The 27,235-nt window shown below is 39.8% G+C and overlaps 1 protein-coding gene across 3 annotated transcripts in view; it reads left to right on the top strand.

Moving 5' to 3' along the window:
- PARD3B (par-3 family cell polarity regulator beta) overlaps window positions 1-27,235 on the top strand; it is a 401,278-nt gene that overhangs the window by 136,956 nt on the left and 237,087 nt on the right. For all 3 annotated transcript variants that reach the window (XM_040560832.1, XM_040560833.1, XM_040560834.1), the window contains exon 5: window positions 26,769-26,860. In XM_040560832.1, the coding sequence (XP_040416766.1) occupies window positions 26,769-26,860 (92 nt within the window). The remainder of the gene's footprint in view (window positions 1-26,768; window positions 26,861-27,235) is intronic.

The following is a 27,235-nucleotide window of genomic DNA, read 5'->3' as shown; positions in this document are numbered from 1 at the left end:
GTGTATGGATACCCCAGTAGGTGGGTCAGGTTTTTAAGAGGTGATTGTCATATGAACATCAGGGCAACACTGGTTTGTCTCCAGGTGAGTGCAGGGCAGATGTGCAGTAGGGTAATGCATCAAGTAAAACAACAAATGTGCAATGGGGTAAGAAAACTGCTGCCTGGTTCAGGAGAACTGGATGAACCCGACGAACCATTTGAGCAGTACACAGTATTTGTAGAATCTGATCCGAGTTCATAATACTCGTTTCTCAGATGTCGTCCTGGTGTACGTTCTCTCAGGGGAAGGCAGTCTCATGCCATATTATGATTACCAAAAGGACATGTCTTTTGAGTGACCAGGGAGCTTGAGATGAGTTTAAGCTATTCTTTCACGTTTTCCTCTGACACTTGTTTTGTCTCAGCTATAGTTTTAGCCCCAATTAGCAAAATGTTTCTAGATCAGTCAAAATCTGATCATGAAGTCCAGCATCTGTTCTCTCAGACTGGAAGTCATTTAACAGATGGTACAGAATTTGAGTCTCTCATTTCATCCAGACCTTTCCTTCCTTATCATGATAGCTGCCACAGAAAAATCTAGAGACTGTAATCAGGGAAAAAGGGGGATAGCAAAAATCCAAATATGCTATCAAAGAAAAGGTATTTCTTAGTGAATTTGTTAATTTATGAAGGTGACTGTTAACCTCTTCTGACAAGTTACGATCGTAGTGTCCTGGCCAGGCTTTCAGAAATGCAGACTTCCTCCCTGCCTCCCCAGAGAGGACTTCAGGGAAGAGTAGTTAGCGTAATGCACTCCTCTGCAAAACTCTGAGCTTTGCTCTGGCAGTAGCCAAGTGTCAGCCCAGCAGCTTTTTGGCTGCGAGTGTCCTGGCTTCAGGCTGTCAGGTTGGCAACGGACGTGAAGCCTTCTCCTGGGGATCTCCCACAGAGTGAGGCCACGCTGCGGGACTGAGGTGGTTGAAGCCGTTGGGAGGGAGGAAGCCTTCTTTTGCCTCCGGCCGTTCCCTCAGCGCTAGCCCAGCGTGCCGCGGGGAGTGGAGCTGGGCTTTGGTGCCGGCTGCCCAGGCCAAGGCTGGAGGCCGCTGCCCAGGCACCAGTCAGGTGCCAATGGGCCGCGGCACGCCTGGCTTGGGGCATGCGGTTAGGTTCGCTATTGAACTTTCTAGGGAGGAGATCACGTTTTGCTGCTTTTCCTCAGTCTACTGAACCGTAGTAATTACCATGGTATAATTAAAACATCTGAACTTCCCTTTCTGGAGCTGTTACCTTTGCTTCTCTCTCTCTGTCTCTCTCTGCTCAGGGACAGACTTCTCCACTCTCTTAAAACTCAGGATGGATGAAGTCTTAGACTGAGGAGTGTGGTCCCTTTTAAGTTGATGGGAGTTTTGCATTAATTTTGGAGGGATGAGTATTTCACCTCCTCTTGCTAACCTGCTGATTATCATGGGGCTGCTACATTCTGTATGACCTCCTTTTCTTCTATAGTTGCATGTTTCTTCAATAAATACTTGGGTTAACTTGGAGTTAATCAATAGGAATGGCTGATTAAATTGCATTTATCCATACTTAAGGATACAATGAGATGTAGGATCAATTGAAGAGCTGCTCCAGCAGCTCTGTCCAGTTTCCATTTTTACCTAAACGTGACTTGAAATTGACTGTATTTTATGCATTGTGGACATATAATTTGCAATTTTATATAAGGTTCATATATAATCAGAACATTTTTATGTTTCAAGCCCTTGTTAAAAAGGGTCGAAACCTCCCCTGGTTCTTCTGGCCATTAATTGTGTTTGTAACATATTACCCTTTCTGATAAAGAGTCTGTGGATTAACATAATGTGAGCGTGTGTAAGGATGGAGCTCCACGGCTTGTTCCTTTTGCATGCTGTTTTATGTACGTATATAAACATGAAGTCATACTACAATCAGAGCTTGGTTTCAAGGTAAAGGTTATCAATAGTACTTTCAAAATGTTTGGGTGTTTCATGGTAAGTAAAAGCGAAAAATGTTGTTTCATCTAATCAGGTTGTTTAAAAGCAAGGCAGGGCACGAAAGGTCTCTTTTTGCTCAGTGCTGGAGGGCTCAGCGCTGGAGCAGTGGTTGTGGGTTTGTACCTCGGGCTGTTCATAATGCTTCCTGAGCTGGGAGGCTGCATTGCAATGGGGTCGTATCATCAGTCTGTTGGGGAGAGAACTTCTGTCCGCTGTGTTTACCCACCCTGACGGGGTCAGGCAGGTTTAATTTCTGTCCCCTTTGCACGTGCCAGAACCTCAATAGGAAAGTGTCCTGTGGTGAGGTGGTACAGGGAGGTGGGCTGTGAAGGAAACCAGCCGTGGTGGGAAATTCAGTAATGTGTCAGAAAGCAGTGCTAGAAGGACGGTGCACCTGTAATGCCTGAAATCCAATGCTTTTGATGTGTTATAATTTGGCAACAAATGAAGTAGGAGTGGAAACGCATCTTAGGTGTTACAGTGCTTGTTGCAGGGTAGAGACAAGACCATTTCACCGAAGTGATGTGGTCTCAGCCTGTCTTTCAGAGCAGGGAGGTTTTTAAGTTCTGGAAGGCATTTACTTATTTTCTTGTGAAGTTTTGCCATTAATAATTTAACTCCTGCTTTTGAAATACTGCTGTGTAGAACCGAACCGCAGATTTGGGGAGACTGAAAAGAACTTTCTGTCATTCACCTGGGAAGTTCTGAACAGTGCCGGGTTTTGAAAGGCAATTCTGATCTGGGTGAATCCAGTTTTTAAAGCAACTACCATGTGCCTGTTTATGCTGTGCGACTTCTCATCAGCACAAGAGCCTGCCAGCGCATCACTCTTGATGTCTGATTAGCTGATCAGAGGGACATCTGCAGCGAGGGAGCTCTGAAGTTGTTGGGGCGAGGCGCTGCACAAACCGGAGCTGCGTGGCAGCCTTACGCCGCAGCAAACCGCGCCTCCTTGAACCTTTTATAAATCCCGCTATGCAGCTAGCTGAGGGCTGTCAAATTAACAAAAGCCATTCCTCCTTGAGTCTCTCTGTTGTTTTTCCACCCTGCGCTGCTTTCCCTCCACTGCCTTTGTAGCGTGTACTGTGGCATTCGGCATCAAAAGGAAATTACTGTATATTGTAGAGGAAAAACTAAGAAATCTAAACGAAATATTTGTAATGCTTCAGAGCACTGAATTGATCATCTGAAACAGGACAGAAGTGCCCTGTGGTAATTTCCTTTTTTGCGTGCGCAAAGAGGTATGTGCGGGGGAAAAAGACTTCTTTGTGCTTCCTTGCACAGCTTACCCTTCAGAACAAGTGTATTGTTTTACCTGTATTGTGCAAGGTGAGCGGTGGGTGTAATTTACATATTTTTATTCGAGAAGGATAAGTAGACTTTGTGATTTCTTTTAATAAGACTTAATGATGACTGTTCTGTGACGTTAATATACTATATAAATTATCAGTAATAACGGTACAATCAGTAAAATGTTATTCATTGTTAATGTGTTGCTTTCTAAAGCTTGTTTCCAGTGAGAGGAATGCAGGCTTTTCAGTGAATATTCATGAGAGAAAGTATCTATTATGAAAGCCATCAAAGTTCTCCATCATTCTGGAGCTTATGTTAGTAGGGGGCTGAGTTTTGATTTCTTTTTAAAATAAATTTTGGGCCTTGACTGTCATTTCAAAGATGCCTGATTGTTTATAAACCTTCCTCCTTTGTCCTCTGCCTTGTGTAGTCAGGTAGATGTGACTGCAGATGATGGAAGATGGCTGTAAGACTTAAACTCTTTCTTTTTCCCACGTGGCCTATCTTACAAAGAATGTGGAGAAATTATAGGGTGGAAATAAGAACTGCTGACAAAAAAGGAAAAAAGGTCATGCTTTCAATGCTGCTGACACATATTCATCTCTTATAGCTACATCTTTGGGGTCCTACAAAATACTGTCATTCCATCTGGAACAGCTTTTAGCAGGCAGCTTATGCAACAGGCTCCTTGCACTGAAATTGGAAGGAAACATTAGCAAGTTACTTGTATGTCTGACAGTCAAATTAAAAGTGGAAGATGGCAGTCAACATGGCTCATGCATATATATCATTTACTGTCAAGCTCTAGAAACATTTAGCTAAAATAAAATCGGTTCTCAGTCAGCGTCCTATTGAAATACAGACCATTAAATATATAAATACCATCTTCTGAGAGCACAGTAACCCGGGGGACAACTGGGAATAATGGCAGATATCTTTGATACCTAGTTAGGCCCAAATGTTGCTGTGACATTAAGAAAAAACTCATTTTTGATTTTTTTTTTTTAATACATCATCTTGCAGTGCACAGATTTGTGAGGTTGTGCTCTTGTTCTAGTTAATATTTTTGTGTTTCTGAAAATGAGGCCAGTGGCTGTGTTTCTCTTAGTGTTGATAGTAACTTACACACCTTTTTTGGTAGAAGGGGCCCATTAGGTACTTAAGTTACCTGTTGGAAAGACGTTATCCAAGGATTTGTTTTCCTGTGTAGATGGTGTCTCAACTAATCTGAATATACAGGTTTTGCAGATCATCATTTTTGAAACATGCAAATTCACAATTGTGTTTTTTTTAATGGCAGTAGGTCCTGATTTACTCCATACTCTTCGAAGTACTTTCTTATGGTGACAACTGGAATGAAGGGAGGAATATTCTAATGCTTCCGTGTGCTGTGCACTTCGGGTGTTGCGTGTGTTTGGTATGTTGGAGTTGGGAATAGAAAGCTGAGGCCACTGCGAATATAGATTAAAATGGTAAGGGTGATTCAGCGAGATTCAAGATCTAGAATGAGCATCTCAACTTCCTTTTTTGTCTGATAAAAAGGAAGTGATTAGAACTAGAATAAATGCTGATGAGTTGCTGCAAAAGCAAATTTTTGTCCCTGTTCCTCTGTATGATCAGGAACAACAACCGCCTGTTTGCGAGGCACCCTGGTGTGCTGGTGCTGAACACCCAAAGAGGGGCATGCTTGTGGTCTGATCTGGCACTGTTGTTCTTATATTGTATTCCAGATTCTAAAGTGTATTTGCAAGTTCAAGGTTTTACATATCCCAAACAATATTATTAAAAACAAGAAACCAAAAAATTTTGGACTCAAGAGTGATCGTACATAAGAACAGTTGCTCCCAAAGATTGATTTTTTTTTTTTTTATTGCTTGGGAACCAAGATGGGTATTGGTTTGTGATTTATTCAGTTCTTTATTTTTAACATACTACTAATAAATATTGCCTTGGTTTAATCTGGGTTTCGGGTAGAACATATGGATCCCCAAGCTTCTGTCTCAATAATGCAAGTAAAACAGCCTTCTTGCTTGCACTAGTCCCAAGGAATGCTCATAATATGGTATGTGCTGTGTTTGAGCCGCAGCATGTAGTGCAACTGGGCTGAGAGCACACTGTGGTGTCTTACAGATACTCTCCTGGTTGGAGAGACTATATTGTCTATTTAACAACTGGCTTAAGTAAGGCATCGTGAACTTGGACTTCAAATAAAAGAGTTACCGAGTTTTTGGTGGCTTGCTTGCTCCATTGAGCTAAGTAGTGGTACATCTGCAAAGATTATGCATTTAATACCTGTGGAGATAAAATGGCCACCTCCTTTTCCTTTCTTCTGCTTTTTTGGAATTACCAAGTGCAATCAATTTCACAGTGTACCTAGCTTCACAAGAAACAAAAGGGAAGCCCTCCCTTTCAGCTGGCCTCACCTCAGTCTAAGAAACATGGCAAAGGCTTCTAAATCTGGAGCTCAGTTCCACTCCCCTTCTGCTTCCACCCCCCACCATGCCATTCTGCAGTAATCTGCAGGAATCTTTGGCTGTCCGGCAGCAGGCTGGGAATCAGACAGAAGATTGGGACTTTACCCCATTGTTTGGGGGGTAAAGTGGGTTCTGCTGGCAGTGCTGCTGAGCACGGGCCAATTGCTCTTCATTGCATCCTCATCTTAGGATGCCTTTCCTAAGAGCCCTGATGAAGTCTGCTTCTAATGCAGGAGAGGCGTATTCTGAGGGGAATCTTATAAAACACTTCTGAGAGGTTGCATGGATGTTAAAAGGAGGAGAGGCCAGGGAACAGAAACCCACAGATTAAATGGATTTCAAGTCACAAAGAATAAGAAACTCTATCAGCTGGAAGAAACGTATCTCCTATTTGGTTTCAAAAGATGTAGCCAAAGTATGGGTGTTTCATCTAAAAATAAATAATCTAAATAAATCACGTCTGTGAAATGCTGCAGTCCTGAGATTGCAAACAGATTTGTCACCAAATTCTTGTATGGATATTCCCTTTAGCCAAAGAATTTCTTAACACTGTTTTGGGTTTAAAAGCACAGGAATCCTTAGATCTGTGAGGCATCGGCAGTAGCTGCAGAGGCATCAGGTGTTTCTGTGTGCTTCTGCAAAGATGTGCTGTTTCTTAATTATTGGTGGTGATGAAGATTTTTTTAGCAGCTATGAAACTGATGGGGCTAATGTACATTATGTGGATAAATGTATATGCGTTTCCTTCATGCGAAGTGTGTGCCTTCCTGATGCTCTCAGATTTCCATTTGACAGAGTGAATACAGTAACTCTATCTCTGAGGGAAGAATATTCTACAAAAGATATCCGGAAAATATTGATGATGGAGGCAGTGTGCTGCGCAGTGGGAAGAACAGCTCAAACCAGGAACTACTTTGCTTCTAGTGGAAAAAAATGTAAAAGAGCATAATGGGCATATATTACCTCCCCAAGTTCCTACCAGGGAGGCTCAGAGGAACAGAGTGAGTCACCAAGGATTAGAAAAGTTTCTACAGTAGAAATACTTTTTAATATTATTTAGAAATTACCCTGTAAACTAGTAAATAGCGGAACTAATTGTTGGGATAAAAGAAGGTGGCTCCACCACAATCTTTGGTCCGTCCTGTCTGTCTTTGATCCCCTGTGAAAATGGGAAGCACTCCATCCTGTCATGCAGAAGAGAAGGGAAATTGCCTGGATTACCCCTTATATATGTATCCAAACAGCCAGCAAGAGTGCTTTGTGGTGGATAATTTGTTATGGTCAGATTGATAGTCTAGTTAACACACAGCAAGCAACTTTTTTTTTTTCTTTAAAGCACATGAGAACATAGCAAGAACCCATCATCAGTAGAAATACTTTCAAGTTAAGGATTACCATGTTAATAATAACAAAGCTATCCTTGGGTTTACAAAACACAGAACCAAATGATCACTTAATGCCTGGCTACAATTTTCTGCCTTTTTACCTTTCAATGTCTAGCTTGCGTGTAGTTGTCGTTTTCAAATGGCTGTTTTGAGAGGCACATTGATGATGCTATTCTGTTAATGTCACCAGTCATGCAAACACTGATATTAGCAGGTAAAGCAAGTTCATTAGAACCAGATGCGTGCTCCTGTAAATAAATGTAATTTTTTTAAAGTATGGCACTATGCCAACAGATTGTAACACTTTTGGGAACTGAATCTGCTGCCAATTATACATTCATAATACTATAAGAAGTATATAAAACACCAAATTATAGATATTAGTTACATTAAAATTATTTCTGTACAGTCTAGTGCCAGTTACCTTCTAAGCACAGGTCTAACATGAAGGTTTCAGGTTTACTGTAATTTAATTTTTGTTAAATTATTTGATATTAATAGTTTATTAGTGATATAATTATCAGGGTGACCACAAAAATACTTCAATGTTTTTCTTTATAATTTGTGAGATTGCTTCAGGTCCAGCTTTCCATTCCACTGCTGCCAGTATTTCATGAATATTTAGGGCTGATTGGCAACTGTGGGTTGCAAATACATCTATTTAGTTTGCAGTGCAAAAATCAAATGAGAAGATTTGACACATGCAATTTATAATCTGTTTCCTTTGCTTTTTAAATAGTTGAAATAATAAATTTAGACTTCTGGTAAATAACATAATGGTACAAATAAGAGTTAGAAAGCAAGTTCATAGCACTCACCAGTTCCTAGGGGAACAAAAATAGTTTTATTCAAGCAGAAGGCAGAGGGATGTCTCTGTGCTGAGTGTACCACCAGCTCTTTTTAGTGGGGAAGCATGTCTTTGGAAAGCAATACGAGGTGATGCTGCCCGCTTAGCAGCATATATAGGATATATGCGTTCATGCGGTGCCCTTTGCTGACAGTGTCTTGTAAGAGAATTAAGGTTGCACCCCAGATACATTGTTGTAAAAAGAACAGAAATCAGTTGAATATATTCAGATAATGGAAAAGTGTCTGTTCAAAGGAGTCAGAATATAACTCGTTAGAGAGTGAAACTTATTTTCCAACATCACTGAAATTTTAGGGCTCAGCTTCCCAGGCACCTACCACTGTTTTTTGTTTTTTTTTTTTTTACAGATACTATTGGTATCTCTAACCTCCCTCTGAAATACTACATTTAGTTCTGTGCTTGTCTTGCCTTGATGTGGGAGCGGGGAGTCTGTTCGCAGGCTCGGAGCCCCCCTGGGCTGTCGCTCTGCTGCCCACCTCCTGTGGGGCTGGGAGGGGGCTGCCACCTGGCCCCTCATGCCAGCACTGCTTCTTGGCCTTGCTGCCAGCCTCCTGTCCAGCCTCCAGGACCAGCTGCAGGGGGCTGGCGGGGCTGTGCTGCCCGTGGGGGAGGCCTCCTGCGGACTCAGCTTCATTCTGTGCTGCACTTCTGTCCGTTCAGGCAGCCTCAATTCAAATAAGAAATGCCAGCAAACAGAATTGTGTGGCTTCGTATTGATGACTTTCCCTTGCTTTTGGAGTTGAACTTCACCGTACACTGTGACTGGGGAACAGGAGGCTCCTATTGAGGAAGACAAATTGTGTCAGGAGCATTCAGCCTCTAGTCTAATACATTTTTCCTACTGCACATAGCACTTCTGGGTTCATTATAGCTCACTCTCATAAGTCGTCGTTTCTGTCTCAAGGCTGTTGTGCTTTCCAATGTAAAGCAGATTGATGCTGGCACATTTTTTCTATTTTAATTTTACAAAGTTGTCACACTGAAACTGTTCCTCATATTGGAAGTGCTTTGAAGTGAAGAGATAAACAAAGAGCTAAAATAAAATTAAAAAAGGAGCGTGAACAACATTTCATCTCGGTGTGCCTTTTTTAAAAAAATAAGCTGAATGGATGTGGTACCCTTGTGCCTCTGTAGTAAGTCTGCAAACATTAGCTGATCAATCTAAATTGAGTTAGTGTATATGCAGTAAGCAGAAACAGGTGAAAATTAGGTTATCTGTGCCCAACTCTTTCTATTTGCTATGAACAGTGAGATATAAACTAGTTTTTAGACCTGATTAGTTTTGTTTATTTTCAGAGAGGGGCAGAAGCAGAACGTGTGCCATATCTGCCGTAGTTATTAAACCAGGCAACTATATAAAGTCACTGGCTCAATTGTGACATTTGCAGATAAAGGTGGAAAGCCCTGCTATAAATAAATCTGAAGTGAATCCAGGAGGAAAACCAGCAGCAGTCCTTGGTGCGTTTCAGTTTTATATCTATGAAAAATAGCAACAGAAAAACACAAGAATTTTCTGTCCATTCAATAACACAAAAGTCAACATCTCTGCTAGTGTCAGAAATGCCAACCAGTTTATAATCCAAATTATGGCCTATAGTTTCCTTTTCTTGCTTTGTGGACTCTGAAAACTTTTCCAATGCAGACAGTAAGCTAGCTCTTCAGTAATTTTTTTTTAGGATCTTCTAAAAGTAGTCAAGGAATTTACAGGAGTTTGTTGACCAAAGATTGAAGGCGCTGTCTGCAGCAATAAACTACAAAATACTGATGACAAATAATGGTCTCACTGTTACAGTTCTTGGGCGCACAGTTCTTACTAATTTTTGATTTAAAGGGGAATGACAACTCTATGTCCCTAGAACAGCTGTGAAAACATGTAACACATAACAGCTTTTACACTCACATAAAGCTGTTTATACATGCTTAAATCTTTTCAGCACTGAAAAGCACCAGTTGCTCAGAAAAGCATGCTTTCTCTGAAGTGGCAGGGTGCAATCCTTTCCTGTGCATCTCAGCCTTACCTGTGCAGTAGGATCCTCTCAGTAAACAGCTAATGCTTTCTTTTACAGAGATGTTCAATCACGTAGCTTTAGTGGAGCATTTTTTTTTTAAATACATAGAACTTAATCAGCTTACAAAAGGTTAACAACTTATGCTCTCTGCAAGCTAATCAAGAACCCAACAAAAGTCATTCCCGTGTCACTTGCCACAGCCCTGAGCCCCTCTGAGCTGAGTTGCCTTTTCCCTAGAGGAGGAGTTTGTGGGAAGAAGGTTTTGCCATTAGGTTCTCTGGCATTTAGCACCACTGGTGATCAGCCATGCCTATTCTGCCTTCCAGAGTGTTGTGAGGATGAATTAAAAATCCTCTGAAGTGCTCAGGTTCTTTCCATCAGTCCGAACTTCAAGGTCTGCTCCTGTTTCTGTGTCATCTCTTACTTCAAAGGTATCTGCCCTTTGGCTTTTAAGTTGAGCTGTTGTTGTTGGGGTCCCTTTGGGTTGCCTGAGGCTATCAGATGTCCAAACAGCCGTAACAACAGAACTAATATTTGCTTTCATATGGTAAACAGTTCCTGTTTGATTGCTACAAAGACATAAGATGGTTCAGGCTGCAGCAGAAAGAACTGTTCAAACTTTTTTTCAGGTTGTGTTTAGCTCCCCAGGTCCTTGCACTTGTGATTTCTAGACTCGATGGCGCTTGTGGCTGTTGGAGCTGGATACAGCAGCAGGGATTCATGCACAGAGGGGACACGCATTTCAGTCCAGGTCAAGTCTAGCTGCCCCTGAAGTTGTTCTGGTTGGGTTTTTCTTTAAGTTCCAGTATTGCTGTTGAAAATTATAACCATTTAAACAGAAAAAGGGTTATTTGCTGAGAGAGGATGTGGCAAATGGAAAGCTCATTTCTCTTTCTGTTAGAAGCTGGACTCACTTTGTGCTCACAACGCTGTGCTGTGGACAGCTCACGCTTGAGGGAAAATCAGTGTTCAATCTGTTTTTGAGCTGGCATTCAGCAACCCAGGCTGCTCTGTCATCTCCAGGCTCAACTGCTCTGTTGCCATTGTACAAGTGCAAGCGTGTATTGCACGGAAGTTTGGAGTAACTTAAAATGCAACAGCACGTCACTTTAGCAACACGGATCAGTATTACTCTGTTATTCCACTGTCTTGTTTCATGTATACAGTACTTCTGATTGAAGTGTTGAGCCCAATTCATTGTCCTTTTATGCTGAAATTTAAAGCCCTGTGTGAATTATGCACAGATACTTGAAAACATGCCATTCCTGCCATGATCCTCTTTTCCGCTGGGAGCTACTTTTGTCAAGGATGTATTGCTTGTGGCTGCAGGGTGTACCATGTTTCAGGGGTCCTAGACTATTAAGTTTTTTTTTTTCAGAAGCAAGCAGTGAATGCTTTCTTCAGTTGCTTTTGAATTTGGCAAAGTTCTTATCTAAATGAGATGCCTTTCTTCAGAAAGTCTACCTTGTTCTTTCCCTCACAAAGTAACTTACTGGAGCTATTCCTACCTTTTCTTTCTAGAAGAGAAGATAATGTCTTTACATTTGAGTACATAGAATACATTACAGTGATTTGGAGCCATTAAATATGCAGATTAGTACTGCTTGATACACAAAAGCTGCAAGCAAAGTCTAACAGCTTGCACTGGATTTTTATAATATAATTATAAAGTCTTCAGAAAAAGCTTATTTTCTGTGTGATAACTTCACTGTACAAAATGTTTTATAAATTTGCTTTTCTAAATAATAAATTTCAGTGAACTTAGCATAAGTCATCTTATTTTCTTTAAAAGCAAGCAAGCAAAAATAAAAGCAATTCTCCATCCCAACTAATGTAGAAATGTTGCTACTCCTCCAGCATTTCTGGTTGAAGAGCATTTATGATTATAATCAGACCTGGATAATTCATGTTGGTTTTATTCATAAGTAATAATACTTGAAATATTTAACTAGTAAACAAAACTGGTCTGTGCTACGTATCTAAGCTTATTGTACTGAAGTTTTAAAGCCTAACTTTTCTTAAAAAGTCAAGGAAACTGTAAGTTAAGGATACGCTAATCATTAAATCAATCTGATGCTGTATGCCTTAGCTCAGGAACATCATAAAGTATCAAAATGTACCAAGACTTCTTGTCATTCCTTTGTGCACCTGTCATGTTCTTCAGCATGTCACAAGCACAAATCACATTATTAATTCTGACCTCCACTCTCCTATGTAGCATTAAAAACAAAACAAAAAAGCCAGCAGAGTAAAATGAGGAAGTCTGAGGAATGGGGTTTGCAGTTTGGGACAAACTACAGGAAAGATGTATCCTAGAAGTCATCAGAGGTTTGCATAGACCTGTAGCTTGCCTGAAGATTTATTTATAGGCTACTTTCGCTTATACGTAAAACAGGTCTGTTAGTCACGTTATTTTCAAGAGCACCTTCACTATGTTGGCTCATGAAACAGCTTTTACTATAGTTTGCTTCACCTTCTTCTGTTTTTCACTCATTGTGTGAGACAAACCGACTCAAACATCAACAAAGGGAAGGAAACAGTTCAATCCAAGGCAGTTACCCAAGCACAGTGCTAATAGGATTCTGTTATTTCGTGAGCTGTAATAAATGGCAGTCTTGGAGAAGGCAATGCAGCTGAAACGAGGGGTTCATAAAGCAAAGCTTTCACATTTTATCTTGCTGAATGTGATCCAATGTCTTTTAAATGTTAAATGACTGCATAAATTCTGAGTTTCTTAACCCTAAAAGGAGAAAGTAAACTTTTTTTTTTTAATAACTATTCAAAACATTTCTAAAAGTCTCAATTAAGTAGAATACTGAAGTGAAAGCTTTATGTCTGCACACTTGCACGGCATCCCTGTGCCTCACTGTGTTCATTATGCTGTAGAGTATGGAAAGTAGTTTGGGACTTTACTTTGCACTTTGCTGTGTGCACCACAGTTTTGGATTTGGAGTCTTGGCAGTAGATTATCCAGGGTCCTTCATATGAAGGAACTGGAAATGAGAGAGCCATTTTGTCTTAGTGTGTAGTTTCTCTGCTTGTCTGAAACCAGCCTGAACATCTTCTGTGGAGAGGTTAGGAAGTGATGGAGCTATATAAAAGCATGCAAGGAGATGCTTGTTACTACCTTCCACTTTGCGGTAACCACTTATATACTGAACATGCCTCGGGGATATTTTGTTTATAGGAAACCACTGATGTGTAAGGGATAATGTTTGTTTTAAAATAGGAATAAATAAAAATCAGGAAGTCATTGTGTAAGCCTTTATATGTATGTGTGTATATATATACACACATTAATTCATAATTCACTTTTCTTGTGAGAAAAATTGGAGAAACAGGCATGTTTGTCCAGGAACACATACAAGAATTAGGAGAGTTAATAGCTTATGCTATTTTTTTTGTCTTACTGAGAATTATTCACTTGTTCATGTCACCTGTCGTGCTCGCCTCAGGAGCAGCAATGTTTTCTGACATTTGTCCTTGCAATTAAGCATGTTGCTATCAATCAAAAACTGTAGTGCAGTTAAGCCCATCTATAACTGTAAAAAAAAAAAGCAGTTTTGTCAATAAATACAACTTTGTAGTGTGAAAATGAAGTTAACTTCGTGATTCCCTTTTGCTTATTTTCTCTAAATAATTTTAAAAGTCACCGTTGAGGGCTCTTGCTGTACAATATTGTTCTCTCATAATCTGATCAGTAGTGCAAAGAAAGTGTTATATCTTGATCTTAATCTATATGGTTTTATTATTACTGTGCTGTTTTATTCCCAGTGAATATGCTAATACATCTTTGAATGTATTTTGTTCACCCTGCTTTCTTTCAGCCATGTGATAAATCCTGTTTTCTTCCACTGCAATTTTTAGTGCTGTCAAATTATTTACTAACCAGTGCTGTTATTTCAAGATGTAGTTAATAATTAACATGAAACCAGATCATACTATGAAAGGTTATTTTCGGATGACTTTTCAAAATCCTAGGAGAGGTTGAAAATACCATTATGATTCATAAGGATTTGTTGGAAATAACAATATACTCTAAGGTGATCCGCCTCTGGTTTAAATTACCTGCTAGGTTTAAGATAAGCCACTGATAGTAATGTCTTGACTCATAGGAGTCAACTCAGATTTATTAATAATATCCACTCATAAATTCAGGGTAACACCACCGTGCCTGTAATTTTAGATCCTAAAATAAGGTTTTGTATACTGTTGTACAGAATTAAAATGCTACGCAGTTGTCTTAATTTCCATTGAGAATTAGGATCAAGATCAAGGGCTTTGTGTAGGGTGGTGTGTTTTCTTACATTCAACTCTCAATTCCTTGAAGAGATTCAGACAACATTTAACCCTTATTCACTTGTTTGGTGCTGTCTAGGTTGAGATGTTCCCATGGTCCCTCCGCAATTTCTTAAAGACTGATGACCTGGTTTTCCTCTGAAAAGGTTTTTCTTAGAATTAGGTTTAAAGAATGCAAAATGCTAGGGTTTGCCTGTCAAATAGAGAGCTGGCAAGGCTGATTTGTGTTGGTTTGTTCTTAGGTTGTCATGATGACTCTTTGTCCTCAGTGTCAGGGCAGGTTTTTTGAGAATTTGGTTCAGAAAATGCCCAAAGCCTAAGGGAGGTGAGGATTTCCAAGGGACATAATTCCTTCCTGTATGGAGATAAGTTGTGAGACTTCATAGTGTCTCTGTGACCAGAGACAATTTTGGATGAACCTCACCTGCAACTTAAAATTATATATACATAAATAAAGCTATCTTTTGAGAGTTTAACATCACTTATAGTAGGGAGAAAATGGTTAAATATTAGATGGCTGCAGGATGATGCTCAGACTGTTACCAGTAAGCCACTTAGACTGAAGCAAGCTGATAAGTCTTTCATTAACTCAATGCCTCAATGTACTGGAGAGTAAATAAATTTGCAGCCCACAAAGTTAAGGGGGGAATACTTAACTCCCAGCAGGAATGAAAGTGCCTTTAATCTAAACAAGCAATGTAATTTTTAGTACCTTGTGTTCAAGGGCTGCATTCCAAGCTGAGGAAGTTCTGTGCTAATCGCAAACTGTGGTTCCCTGGCACGCTGTGGCAGTGTCTTGGGAAAACACTGGATGAGTGGGTCTCTGAGAGCGTTCAAATCCTTGTCACGCTATAGATTGGGTCTCTCATGGGATCTTGGTCTTTGAGTTCTGTGAAGATTTTGGATTTCATGGAGTATGGCGGGTATGTTTTTTACCACTGCTTTTTTACAAAACATTTCTTCTGTAAGCTGTTACATTTTTGTTTGGTCTTTATCATTTCAGATTGTAGCATGAGCTATATTTCAATACCTCTATACTGCACCATATTTTCAAGAAATTAATTCTTCTCATCTCTTGATATCCATTACTGGCCAGTCTGTATAGTACCATTAGGCAGAAGAAGGGATCTTCAACTATAAAATTAGTGCTTAAAGAGGATCATATGGTCAAAACATGAGACGTGTCTGGGAGCTTGGTATTCACGGTTTTTCATTACTAATGTCAGTTCAATGTTCAGCCTCTGTCAAGGGCGAGCAGTAAAGGATGCGCACCTAAGACATCTGGAGAAAAAAAAATTCTGTTACTCTAGATGCTTCTGTTCCTATAGAGCTGTGTTGGTGTTTAGTTAGAAAAGCATGCTGGTTTTTGATTTTCTTCGGCTTAACACAGCGTGGTTAATAATGTTTGAAACATCTTTGTTTATATTGTTGGCTACTGTGTTGTGCAGACACACCTGTGCATACTGGACTGCAGGTCATGATTTAGCTGTTCTACAAAGGAGTCAAAGCTAAAATATTCACCTCCCTCTGCATCATGTCTTGTGCTTTCTCCCCTCTGTGTTCCTCAGGCTCCAGCATTACTTGCACACACACATTCGCATTCTGATTGTTCTTTCTCTAGCTCTGCTTTGAAAATGTTCTAAATATTCATAATGTTATGTATATATCATGCTAGGTGGCTGTATATTATTAGAAAGCCTGTGCTTTTAAGCACACTGTCATCCATTGTTCAGTAAACACAATTACATTGCTCTATCTTTCATCTCTTCTCTAATGAATCCATACTAATTGATTAATCAGTGCTGTTGCTTCACTATGATAATCCCATATGAGGAGCAGTAGTAACATCACTAGCAATTATTAGCATACGTTGTACACGGAGGAAGCAGACTGTAGCACACGGCCAGTGCCACCAGAGGAGGTGAGCGGTGCCCAGGCTGGGCCCCATGCTTCTTCTGCAGGCCGTGGGCACTTGGGGCAGCCTTGGGCACAGCGCAGGGCTGTGCTGCCTGGTAGTGCTGTGCTGCTGGAAAAAGGTGTGTCTGAGGAGGTGGGGGCACTGTGGGCAGCTGGGTCTCTTCCAAAGTGTCAGCTGGATGGGTTATTGAAGTGACCGTCGTCCTGACTTAATGATGAGAGTGATTTCTAAGGCAAGGTAAAGGATAGCCTTACACCACTACAGCATTTTACTGAGGTAACTTTGGTTTCCAAAGCAGTGAGTGCAGTTTTCTCATCTTGGACAGAAGTTAACTTTGGTGCTCTCAGGTTGTGAGCAGTGCTGTGGCAGGTGGTTGTACGGTAATGATTTGGTTTTCCTTGCTGATGCAGAATCAACGGAACTATGGACTTCTGTCACCAACCTAACTTGTTTCAGGCTATACGTTACATGCTCGAGATAGCAGTGAAGTAATACATGTGTTCCTCAGTTCAGTCCCTCTACTGATTTTGAAAACCGGTTTGGTTTTTGAATTTTGAACCCTCCTTATCCACTCCCACTGTCACTGGTGGTGGTGGTGAGGGCAGATTTTCATTTGGTTGTTTGACCTACCTTCCTTTTCCCTCTTCTCCCTGTTTTTTCCTCTAAATATCAAAGTAGACAATGATAGCATCATTGAGATTTCCCACATATCCATAACTTTCCTTTGGATTGAGAAAGACAGCTAAATTCAATACAGGATTTACTGCAAGGAATAGAGATGTGAGGCTAGAATGTCATTTATTCATCAAGCTTTTAGATGGAACATGTTCTTTAGCAGCCTTTAAGATAATACTGATTGCACATTGGTGTGGCTGAAGAAAGTTCTGATTTGATACAGCAACTGCATTTGTATTTTTTTCTCTTTTCTGTATTGTAAATATATATATATATATATGTATTTTTTCAGGTGTTCAGAATTAGTAGTTTTATGTGGTGTAAGTAGAATTCTGTTTTGGGGCGAAATAGTGATGTGGAATTATGTGCAAGAATGCTTAGATAAGACTTTAAATGTTGACTAAGTAATGCTCTGAAGAAATCATTTCAATGTATTGTATAGCATTTTCAAAGATTTCCTTTTTTTAAAGGAATACAAGTAGTTCCTCTTTGCGTAAATGAGAGGATTTTATAGTTTGCAAATCTTTTGTAAATGGTTCTGTCAATTCAAGATCTTGGGAAGCTTGAAATAGTGAGTCAGACTAGGGAAAATAATATGATAGTCTCTTGGTCTGAGAAAATTTGCTGGATTTTCTTGCAGAAATGTGATTTTTTCCCATTTTTGCAATATCATTAATTGCACCATGGCAGTTTCTAACCAAGAAAAGAGATTAATGTGCATTTGTGGTGCTAATTATGAGCACTTCTAAAATGATGCTCGTTGCCATGGGAATGCCCCCAAATAATTTGTATAGTAGCTCAAATGTCCAAAGGTTGTGAACTTTCTTGAATACAGATTCTGCCTCCAAGTGGGTAATACAGAAGAAATTATAATTTTTTTCTTGGAAACACCTACTTCTTCACTTTCTTGCATTGCCGATAGCACTGCTAAATGGTCCCTGTAAATAAGAGAGCCATAGATTTCTGGACAGTAAATACAGCGTTTAATTAAAACACTAAGAGGTAAATAAAATATTAATATTTTAACATTACACTAGTAGAATCTCAGGGTTTATGTACTTGATTTCTAACAACTAGGCACAAGAGTACTCATGCTTTAGGTCAGCCAAAATCTTTTTAAATGTTCTTAGCATGCATGAGCTCGATTTAATAATCTTTCTGAGACACAAATAATAACCTAACTCACACAGTGACTTGCTAATGCTGCCCTATAGTTTCTAGTTGCCTTGCGGTGCAGGCAGAGATCTTCCTCTGGTCTTCAAAAGACCATGTAGACACACTCAGAAACAAACAAAGGGTATTTAAATCAGCAAAACTCTCTGCCTGGTTTTGCTACTTTGTCTTCTTAATATAGTTTCAGTCAGGAAAAACATCAACATTGAGTGTAGCTCTTTCTATAGGTACTGGTCAACTGATTTCTCTCTGATGTTGGGCAGACCCTGACACTTTTTCATTGAAGAAAACAGAGGTTCATTTTCTAAACCACTGTAGACCTTATAGAATCCTAATGTGTTTTTAGTCATGAAAAGCCCTATTGAAGCATTCAGTAACATACGTATATGTTTGAATGCCCACCCAAGCAAGAGCAATTAAAATCAACATGATAAATGGGAAGGAGGGCTAATAAATAATTGTCTGTTATAAAGTTTCCAGTGGTCATATGACTGGCCACATACCTCCATCATTGCAGTAATTATTCCAATACTGACAGCTTCTAAAAGTTGCGAACACTTACTATATTACTTATGTTTCTGGTAGTTACTTTTTTTACTCTCCTGAAAATTTTCCTTCTACTTCAAGAATTGGTTCTTGGCCAGTAGAGGTGCTAAATCCAAATATTTATCAATATGCTATCAATGCTTTTAAAAGCTGCTTTATAGTATTTTGGAAAATACATTGCTCACACCTCACCCTGGAAATTCTTAAAATGTTGGGCTTAAGTCCAGAGTTTTATGTGCAGGAAAGCTACTTCTGGAGACTTCACTGTGGTAGTTCTCATTTTTCTTTTCCTCTGAGCCTTTCACAAAAGGAAGTACTTACACAGGCACTCTCGCTGCACCTCTTCCTTCCCTTCAGCCATGTAAACCAAATGCCAATAAAGGTGTGAACTCCACTACTGTTGCAGTTAGTGGAAATTTCTTTTTTTCTAACTCGGTGTTAGAGAGAAATTTCTCATCCAAGGACCCTTGGAAAGTTTCATGACCAAAATTAAATGCAACAGTTTTGATCTCCAGGCTTAAACCAATCCTTGCTGCTCTTAAAAAGAGGACTTTACTGTTTGTTCATGACTTTAGGAATGGAGTGTTGCTGTTTCCATGCAGTTTCAGGAGGTTCATGAGCTACATTTTTAATGGTTAAGACTGGAAACAAATTGGGTTAGGGAGGACACTTTGGAGGTTGATTTTGGCAAAGTGTATTTTATGCTGCAAAGCTGAGCATTTCCAGAAGAGCTTATTGGACGTTAAGAGGTATGAGACTGGTTGGTGTCACTTCTGTCCGCAGAGAACAGGGGCTCTCCTGGTTTGGTTCATGCTGACTCCTGTACTCCCTGGGAGCTGTGTTTGATATCGACAATATTTTGCCCAGGTACAAGGGAGTGGCTTTAAGGTATCTGTTGAATTTGGACCAGCGGTGATTAGGAAGATAGAGGATATTGCTTCCCATGATTAACCCCATGAGGTACTCTTCCCCGTTTTCTAGGTGTGAGAGAGACCTGCTTACTGTTCCCAGTGTGCCCTCCCACTGTTTTGGCAGCAGTTGTTGACCACTGCTCTGAGGTGTAAACAATCATTTTGGAAATGGCCATGTATCCTTAAGATGTTCCTGTCCCACTTCTCACAATGATATGGAGTACATCACTTGAACTGTGCATGTGGTTCAGTTACACCTAATCTGCCCCAGTGCGAAGTTGCACTGAGTAGGTAGACCTGCCAGGGAAGGAGTTAGCACTGAAGAACAAACACTAAGTATGCTGTCCACAAGTATGGTTCAGCCGTGAGGATAACCCTCAGCAGAGAGTTGGTAGCAAACACTTTAGTGGAATAATTTCTTAATCTACTCCAGACTGATTCCCAGGAGCACGTCTATTTATGCCCTTGGCTTAAAATATCTTTTTAAGTGCCAAGACCAGCTCACTACAACATTCAAGGCACCCACTGGTAGTTGAGAGGGGAAGGTGTTGCTGTTATGGTTCCTCAAACTGTCATGTAATTGCTGAAAGCCAAACTGTATTACAGCTTGTCTTTGCATTGTGCTAATTAAACATGAATCCACTTGCATATTGTGTTAAAAATATCCGAAGATGTACAGCTATTCTGATTTTGAAAAATACCTTTACCAGTCCAGCAGAATACATTTCAGTTGACAACACAGAAAGAAGTTGCATGATTCTTATTTTTATATTTGTTGCCTGCCTAAAAATCATCTTTAGCAAGTGATTAATTGCATTTGCAGATACTGCACAATTGCATCAATTATCCATTTAAAATGAATTTCATTCTGAATAGTCAAGAGCATGATGTAGATTAATCAGTAAGTGAAAAGGAAGTATTGTAAGCTGTTTAGAAATACTCATCATGTTTTGTGGAGGCAGAGTGATTTAAATCAAGCAGACCGCTGGAAAAGTAAGGAATACACAGTATCAAATGCTAATATTTTTTCGTTTAGCTTAGCAGCTTTTTATCGGCCTGTTTTGCCTTGGTTTCTGTGCGTGATATAGCAATGATAGTTATAGTGTGGGGATTTAGATGGTTATGAATTTTTAAATTTAGATAAATCAGTTGTGATTATAAATACACTTGTTTAAGTATGACAGCTTGCATGTCTGATCAAAATTTCTCTTTCGGACAAGCTCTGTAATGTCATTTAAGAGCATACTGAACAGCTTACTCAGTTTCTATTATCGGTTAGTTTTAAAAGGGTTTGCTGGTTATTTCATTACACTTTGAAGCAAAAAAGGAAAGTGATATTTTAAATTTCATCTGATTTTTTTGAAAGGTATATTATTATACTAACTTTTGCGGTACCAAACCATTCCACTTACAAATACATTTCAGGAAGTGTTTTTGGTTATTATGGAAAGTTGTGTGGGTGGGCAGGTAACTAGGTAAGCAGATGAAATGCAGATAGATATTGACAAAAACTTAACTTTCCTGTCTAGCATATGAGTGACTTTGGTTTTGTGTAACCTACTGAAAGTTGTGGTTTGCTGCATTCTTCGTTTTACAATGTTACGGTGACAGGAGCATGGTAACAAAAGGCCCGGGTTCCTGTGGGGGAAGCGGGCTTCCAAGCTGTCCAGGAGCCCCACAAAGCTCACAACCTCTGCGGCCTTCCAGCAGGCCCGGTGAGGCCCGGCAAGACCTGGCTGCCACGCGGTCACCTGCGCTCTGCCAGGGCTTGGAACCAGCCCCGTGTCTAACTGCTGAATGTTAAATCAAGAGTTGTGTAACGTGGGTTCAAATGAGGTTAGCATACTTAAACCTGTGCCTGTTTATATTCTTACGGAACAAAACCCAGCATGTACACGCGTTCCTTGAGCCAGATGGTTTGGGGTATTTGGTATGCAATGTCAGCTGTTGTGTTTGTTGCTGTAAGTAAAGGTAAACACCTTTGTAGCGGCTACTAATCGGTTTGGGAATATTTATGAAAGTGCGGATTTTTCAAGCTAAAAATAGTGCTGTGGCTTTTTAAACTCTTTCTGGCTGTCAGAAATGCTCACATGATCCTGAAAGTGCTGCTAAAAATGCTCAGTTTTTAAATATGGTAATTAGGGTTGTCTGTTGTGAGAGCAGTAGATGAGACATTTCCTGCATTTGTAAACTAGTGTCCCTTTCACCCACAGCTTTCTTTGCATCCGATTGTTTGTTGTGTTGGTAGGGCCTGAACTGCCACTGAACCTTCTTGGAGGAGGATCCACGTTGGCCAAGCAGGGAGAGCGAGCTCTGCGACCTGCCGCTCTGCTCCGTGACCTTCTGCTGCAGGGTCTGGAGGTCTTTCCTTTGTTTTAAAAGCCTGACCTCCTCAGGGAATACAATACTATAAACTGGAACTTAAGGCATATATTTTCACTTTTAACTTGGCCATTAAAATAAAGTTTGAAATAAAGATATTTTCCCTTGGGATATGCCAGACTTTGAGTGGATACCATTTGTAATTCTTATTAATAGATCTTATTTATTTCCTTCAATTTTATGGTTAGCATCTGATGACTGCTTTATACTCCAAGTATACCCTGCACTCAGGATGTTCTCCAGTTGTTTACACAGAGTTACTGTTTCTCTAAACTTCCCATCTAGTTCTGAGATTTGTCTACTGTTGCTTATTGTTTAATAAGAATTCCTTTTCCAAATAGAAAAGGACCTTTTTTTTTTTTTTTTCCAGCTGCATAGCTTTTCCAAAAGTGATATATCTGCAGTTTGGAATGACCTGCAAACTTGCATCTTGTCCTAAGAATAGTATTGGGAGTCTGTCAGAGAGGTGAATAACAGCCCTTCTATGCCTGCTGGTGGCTCTTGACTATTTCTAAAGATCTGTCATGTTGACAACGTGGTATAGTGCACTCTTGAGTGAATTTACAAAATATTGCTATAGGAGACCCTCAGTGAAAAATTTCTTTTGAATTAAAAGATAATGGAAAACTACACCGTAACCAGAGTTTAGCTGGAAAGCTGATCAGGTGCAGATTTTTTTTTTCTAAGACTTGAAAATATACCTTTTCTTAGTTGTGACAATAGCAGAAAAGCAGAGCAATGGCCTAACACAGTGCAGGGCTGGTCAGTGGCCTTGCTGTCAGGCAGCCCTCTGCTGTGTTGGCTGCTCAGGGCTGCTCCCTCTGTTTGAAGTCAAAACAGGAGCTTTGACTGTTTTGAGCTAATTTTATCTATCCCTTTCTCCTTCTCTAGCCAGAAACCTATACTTTAATCTCTACATTCAAAAGTGCCACTCTCATTTTTTATTTAAGCTGATAGGTTCCAAAGAGTTCTATGTTTTTGTTTTTGTTTTTTTTTTTGTAAAAGGAGCATTTTAAAGAGAGAAAAAGAAGGGGGGGTGGAAGGGAGGGGGCATGTTTCTGCATTTCTCATACTCTAATCTCAGTACGATGCTCTACTGATTTCAGCATATTTGTTTTGGGAGCCAATACCATCCATGCTGACTGTTAAATTGGGAATATGGTGCACATTTGCAGGGTAGAAAATGTTACTGGCATATACTCTGTTACTCCAACTGTTACACATACACATTTACCTAGTTCAAGAACTGTCATGTAATGAATACGAGATACTTTCAAGCATTTGGGTTATAATTGTTTGCAGAGAGCTATTATTTAATAGGATCCCTCTCTTCTGTTTCAGTCCTAATTTGAAAAATTTGCTTTTTGCAGCCCTAAGAAAAAATGCTTAATTAAAATTATCCTTATGTAAATAAATTAAAAAATAATAATAATGCCACTTTTCTTAGATGCATGTGCCTTCTTGATTTTTCTGTTTACCATACTTTTTTGCATTTACGCCTATTTCCTAACTGAAAACTGCAATTCTGTTGTATTACTCTGGCAGCTGAATTTGAGTAAAGTTTTGGGAGTCAGTGTCATTAATTCTGCTATTGAAAAACTGACAATTGATCTTTATTAACAAGGTATTAAGAATTTGTGTGTTTTGGATCATTGTCTTCTAATAGTTATGCATCGTTGGCTTGCTATCATTCAGCCTGTTGGGCAGGAGATATCTGTTTAAATTTACTGTGGCTCTAATGAAATGCTGAAGTATAAAAGGAATTTGCCCGTTTGTAGTGATTATTACGTGACTGGAACTCTAATGTCATTCTCAGAGAGTCTGATAATGATTATGAATCTCTATTATGATTCATGTTTCTGTGATAAGTTAAGACTTCAAATATATTTAACTGTATTTACTGATTTTAGCATGCCATAATCTGTGGTGTGTGAGCACTGTATGCCTTCAAATAAAAATTGGGGATGATGTTCAGGAGGGGGGAGTATGACACTGAACCCTCCCTGTGGCATTTCTGAAGTCTGTAAAAACTCAGCGGTCCAGCTCAGGTGTGGATAACTACTCTTTTAGCAGCCTTTACCATTGAATGTTAAAGAAAAAAAAAAGCTGTAGTTGAAGTTACGGACTCCAGACTTCATCCTCTAATTCCTTTCTGAAGCTCTCCCTTATGGAACAGTGGAGATGAGCGACTGTCAGGCACTTCACAAGGTTGGACCACTTTTTCTAACACAGAAATAAACATGCCCTGAAACATTCCTGACACATTTTAAAATCTGTCCTTGAAGACCTCTGTTGGAGGTCTGATACCCCTAATAGCTATAACAACCTTATTTTCCAGCTTGCTGACATCTTTTGCAGATCTTACCTTTAGCAGAAAAGAGAACAGTTGGTTGCCATCTTTGTGTAACAACCTTTTACTTATCTTGCAGTGTAGCTGTGCACTTGCCAACATTGTGCTGTGTGACTAAATAAATCTAATTCCAAGTATGACATTAGACTTGTTGATCAAAAATGGGGTTTTAAACCTGTGAATCAGTCAGCAGAAACATGAGATGAGATCATGTTCTGGTATCTATATTTGTCATTGCTGTGAAATCTCAGTTACCCAAGGAAAGGGGGAAGGAGGACAACTATGGATGTAACCTCGCTGTAGCAAAAACAACAGTACCCAAAAGCCCAGAAATAGAGAAGTAATGTAGCATGTGCAGACTTGAGTAGACTGCAAGGGAAGTTTTAAATAGAAGAACTGTTCTGAGGCATGAGTAGCAAGTTCTCACTCATGCATTGAGCAGCACTGTATTGCAGCCAATGTCTGGAAGAAAAAAGAGTCAGGTTAATTTACAACCCCAAAATCTGCTCATGGTTTGGCTATTTTCAACTTTTCAAAATGAATACCCTTTGTAGTACCAATGTTTTCTCTGGTTAGCTAAAAAAGGTTAGGTTTGGGAGCTTAGAGTTGATGAGGTCTGTCTCCTTCTGGCATCTGCTGCTACCAAGGCTCTGTCTTTTTTTCAAGATGAAGTCAACATATGAAGGCTGTGTGTCAGATTTCTGTTGCTAACTTGCTGCTTGAGGTTGAGTTTGTGATTTATGAGGTTAGTATGGAATATGCTTCATACAACAAGAATTGCTCCTTGACGTGTGGTTCCACTGTGAAGAGGGATTGGAAGAGATGGCATACACTCAATACACATTTTTTCAAATAGTTCTTCCATTAGTGACAGAAGTTACTTTCAGTGAGCTATACTGGCTTTGCAGTGGAAGCCAACTCTGTTGCCTTGTGCTCTGATTAACATGCAAAGAGAATTGCTGCCAAGATAATAGGTTCAAAGACGTGGGGTGGTGAGTGAACAAAAGGGGAGGGAAAAGGAGGGACAGAAATCCAGCTTGATTTATAATCCAAAAGTTTGCTTGCGAGGCTGGTCATGATTCTTTTCTAAAACAAAAGCAGCCCCCTCTTCCTACAACCTTCTTTCTGCTTATACACTGAAAATAAGTTTCTCAAATCTTTGAGAGACTGAAAACACCAAACCTGTAAAGTGGCCTTTCTGGGTAGAGCCGCCTTTCTGAGTAGATCCATCTTTTGAGAGAAATTGGAAGTTTTATTATACACCATAAAGCTTTTGTAGAAAATAAGATTGTCTAACTAGTTAACTTAGTTGTTTGGAATTTATTCCAAATTGCTACCATTTGCTTTGACACGACTTGATATGGCAAGTATATACATTGGAAAATTGTACTACTGTAGCAACAAAAAATGGTGATTAACTTTTGGCTTTATCTAGTTAAGATCAAGCTTTGAACTGAATTCTCTTAGTGTGTTGACAGCTGAAGATTTATGTCTTCCAGCTATATTCCTGTTGCAGAGTTGGCAGAAGTGACCTCTCCAAAGAAGGTCTTTGTTATGGATTTTGCTGTGTTTACATTATTGCCGTGAGGGTTGCAATGAAGTACAGTACATTAAAGCTAATATATCACCTGCTGACAGTGGTCTTATCTCATTGGTACCTCTTTCCCTTTTCCAGTATGGAAAAAAATGCAAACATGAAGAATCTAAGGATCAGGAAAGGAAAGTTAATAGTTTTAAAGAGTGTTAGCGTTAATGTTAGGTCCCTGTGTGCACTGTATTTTTGTGCCTGGCCAAGTCATTCCATAATTTCGTTTTCTGTGAAGTTAATGTGAAAATGTCTTTACCAGAGTAAAGCTGCCAAGGGACAGAAAAAGCAGTTTGTTTGAGATTTAGGGAATCTATCATAAGCAAGGAGGTGGCAGGGGAGGAAGCAGTATTGGTAGCTTTTCCACCTCTGTGGAGGCCTTCAGCTTGAACTGTTCCCTGTCAGCATGGAGCAGCTTTTTAAAGACAGGTGCCCAAGCATACCATAGCCTGCCCTATACAAGTCCAGGGTGGCTGGTGACTAGTTTCATCAATCACTCTGTCTTTTTGCAATGGGTTGAGAGATTCTGAATGTCCTGTTAGGTTGTGTGAAGTTAAGGGAGGAAATCTACTGACTATACAGGGCCTTGATGCAAAATCTCACTCCTCTCTCTTCCCAGAGGTGGTGGGAATGGCCTTCTGGCATATTGAACCAGAATGTCAATGGAAGCATGGTGGGACTCTGGACTGAGCAAACAGGACTGTAGATGCCCTCCCATTTCTGTGAAAGTTGTTGCATACGCTCCATACAAAATGGGCTTTTCAGACCTCCCTGTCAGGGGGGTGATGTTACTTACTACTCGTTTTCTCTTTCAAGCACTGGCTCAATAATATCCACACAGTCAGTGTTCTATAGGCGTAAATACGTGCTTAGTTTCAAAATGTGCTTTGAAATCTCTCAACAGGGTGCTTCCCAGGGATCCTTTGAGGATGGGGAGATGAACCTCAGTGGACCTACAGAACTGTTGTCATCTCAGAGGGCCCGGCTCCCTGTCAGGTAGGAACATCTTCGGTGCGGCGCTGACTTGAGCATGTTTTGTCAATATGCAAGTCAAGACTGACTTCTTCCACCTGCGCCTGTGTTGTGCTCATTATCATCATGATCTCTTCTTCCTCATCCTTTTTCCCATTCTAAAAATTCACTCAGTGCATATACCGAAGAATTTATTTGCACATGGCAATCTTTTACCCTGGTTGGCAATTATGGAAAGTTTTACTTGTGTTTGCAGTATAAGGGTAAGATGGAGGTATGATACTGTTGTATATTCAGTGGTTTGCAATTTTGCAAGTATTTAATGTCTCCAGATAGAGGATGTTCTTACGTAGTATGTTATATCTGAAATAACCATTTGGCTGAACCATATAATCATAA

The sequence above is a fragment of the Cygnus olor genome, chromosome 6, assembly GCF_009769625.2.
Source record: "Cygnus olor isolate bCygOlo1 chromosome 6, bCygOlo1.pri.v2, whole genome shotgun sequence".
In the NCBI taxonomy this organism is placed as follows: domain Eukaryota; kingdom Metazoa; phylum Chordata; class Aves; order Anseriformes; family Anatidae; genus Cygnus; species Cygnus olor.
Note: the sequence above shows the minus strand (reverse complement) of the source record. Positions and strands in the feature narration are given on the sequence as shown.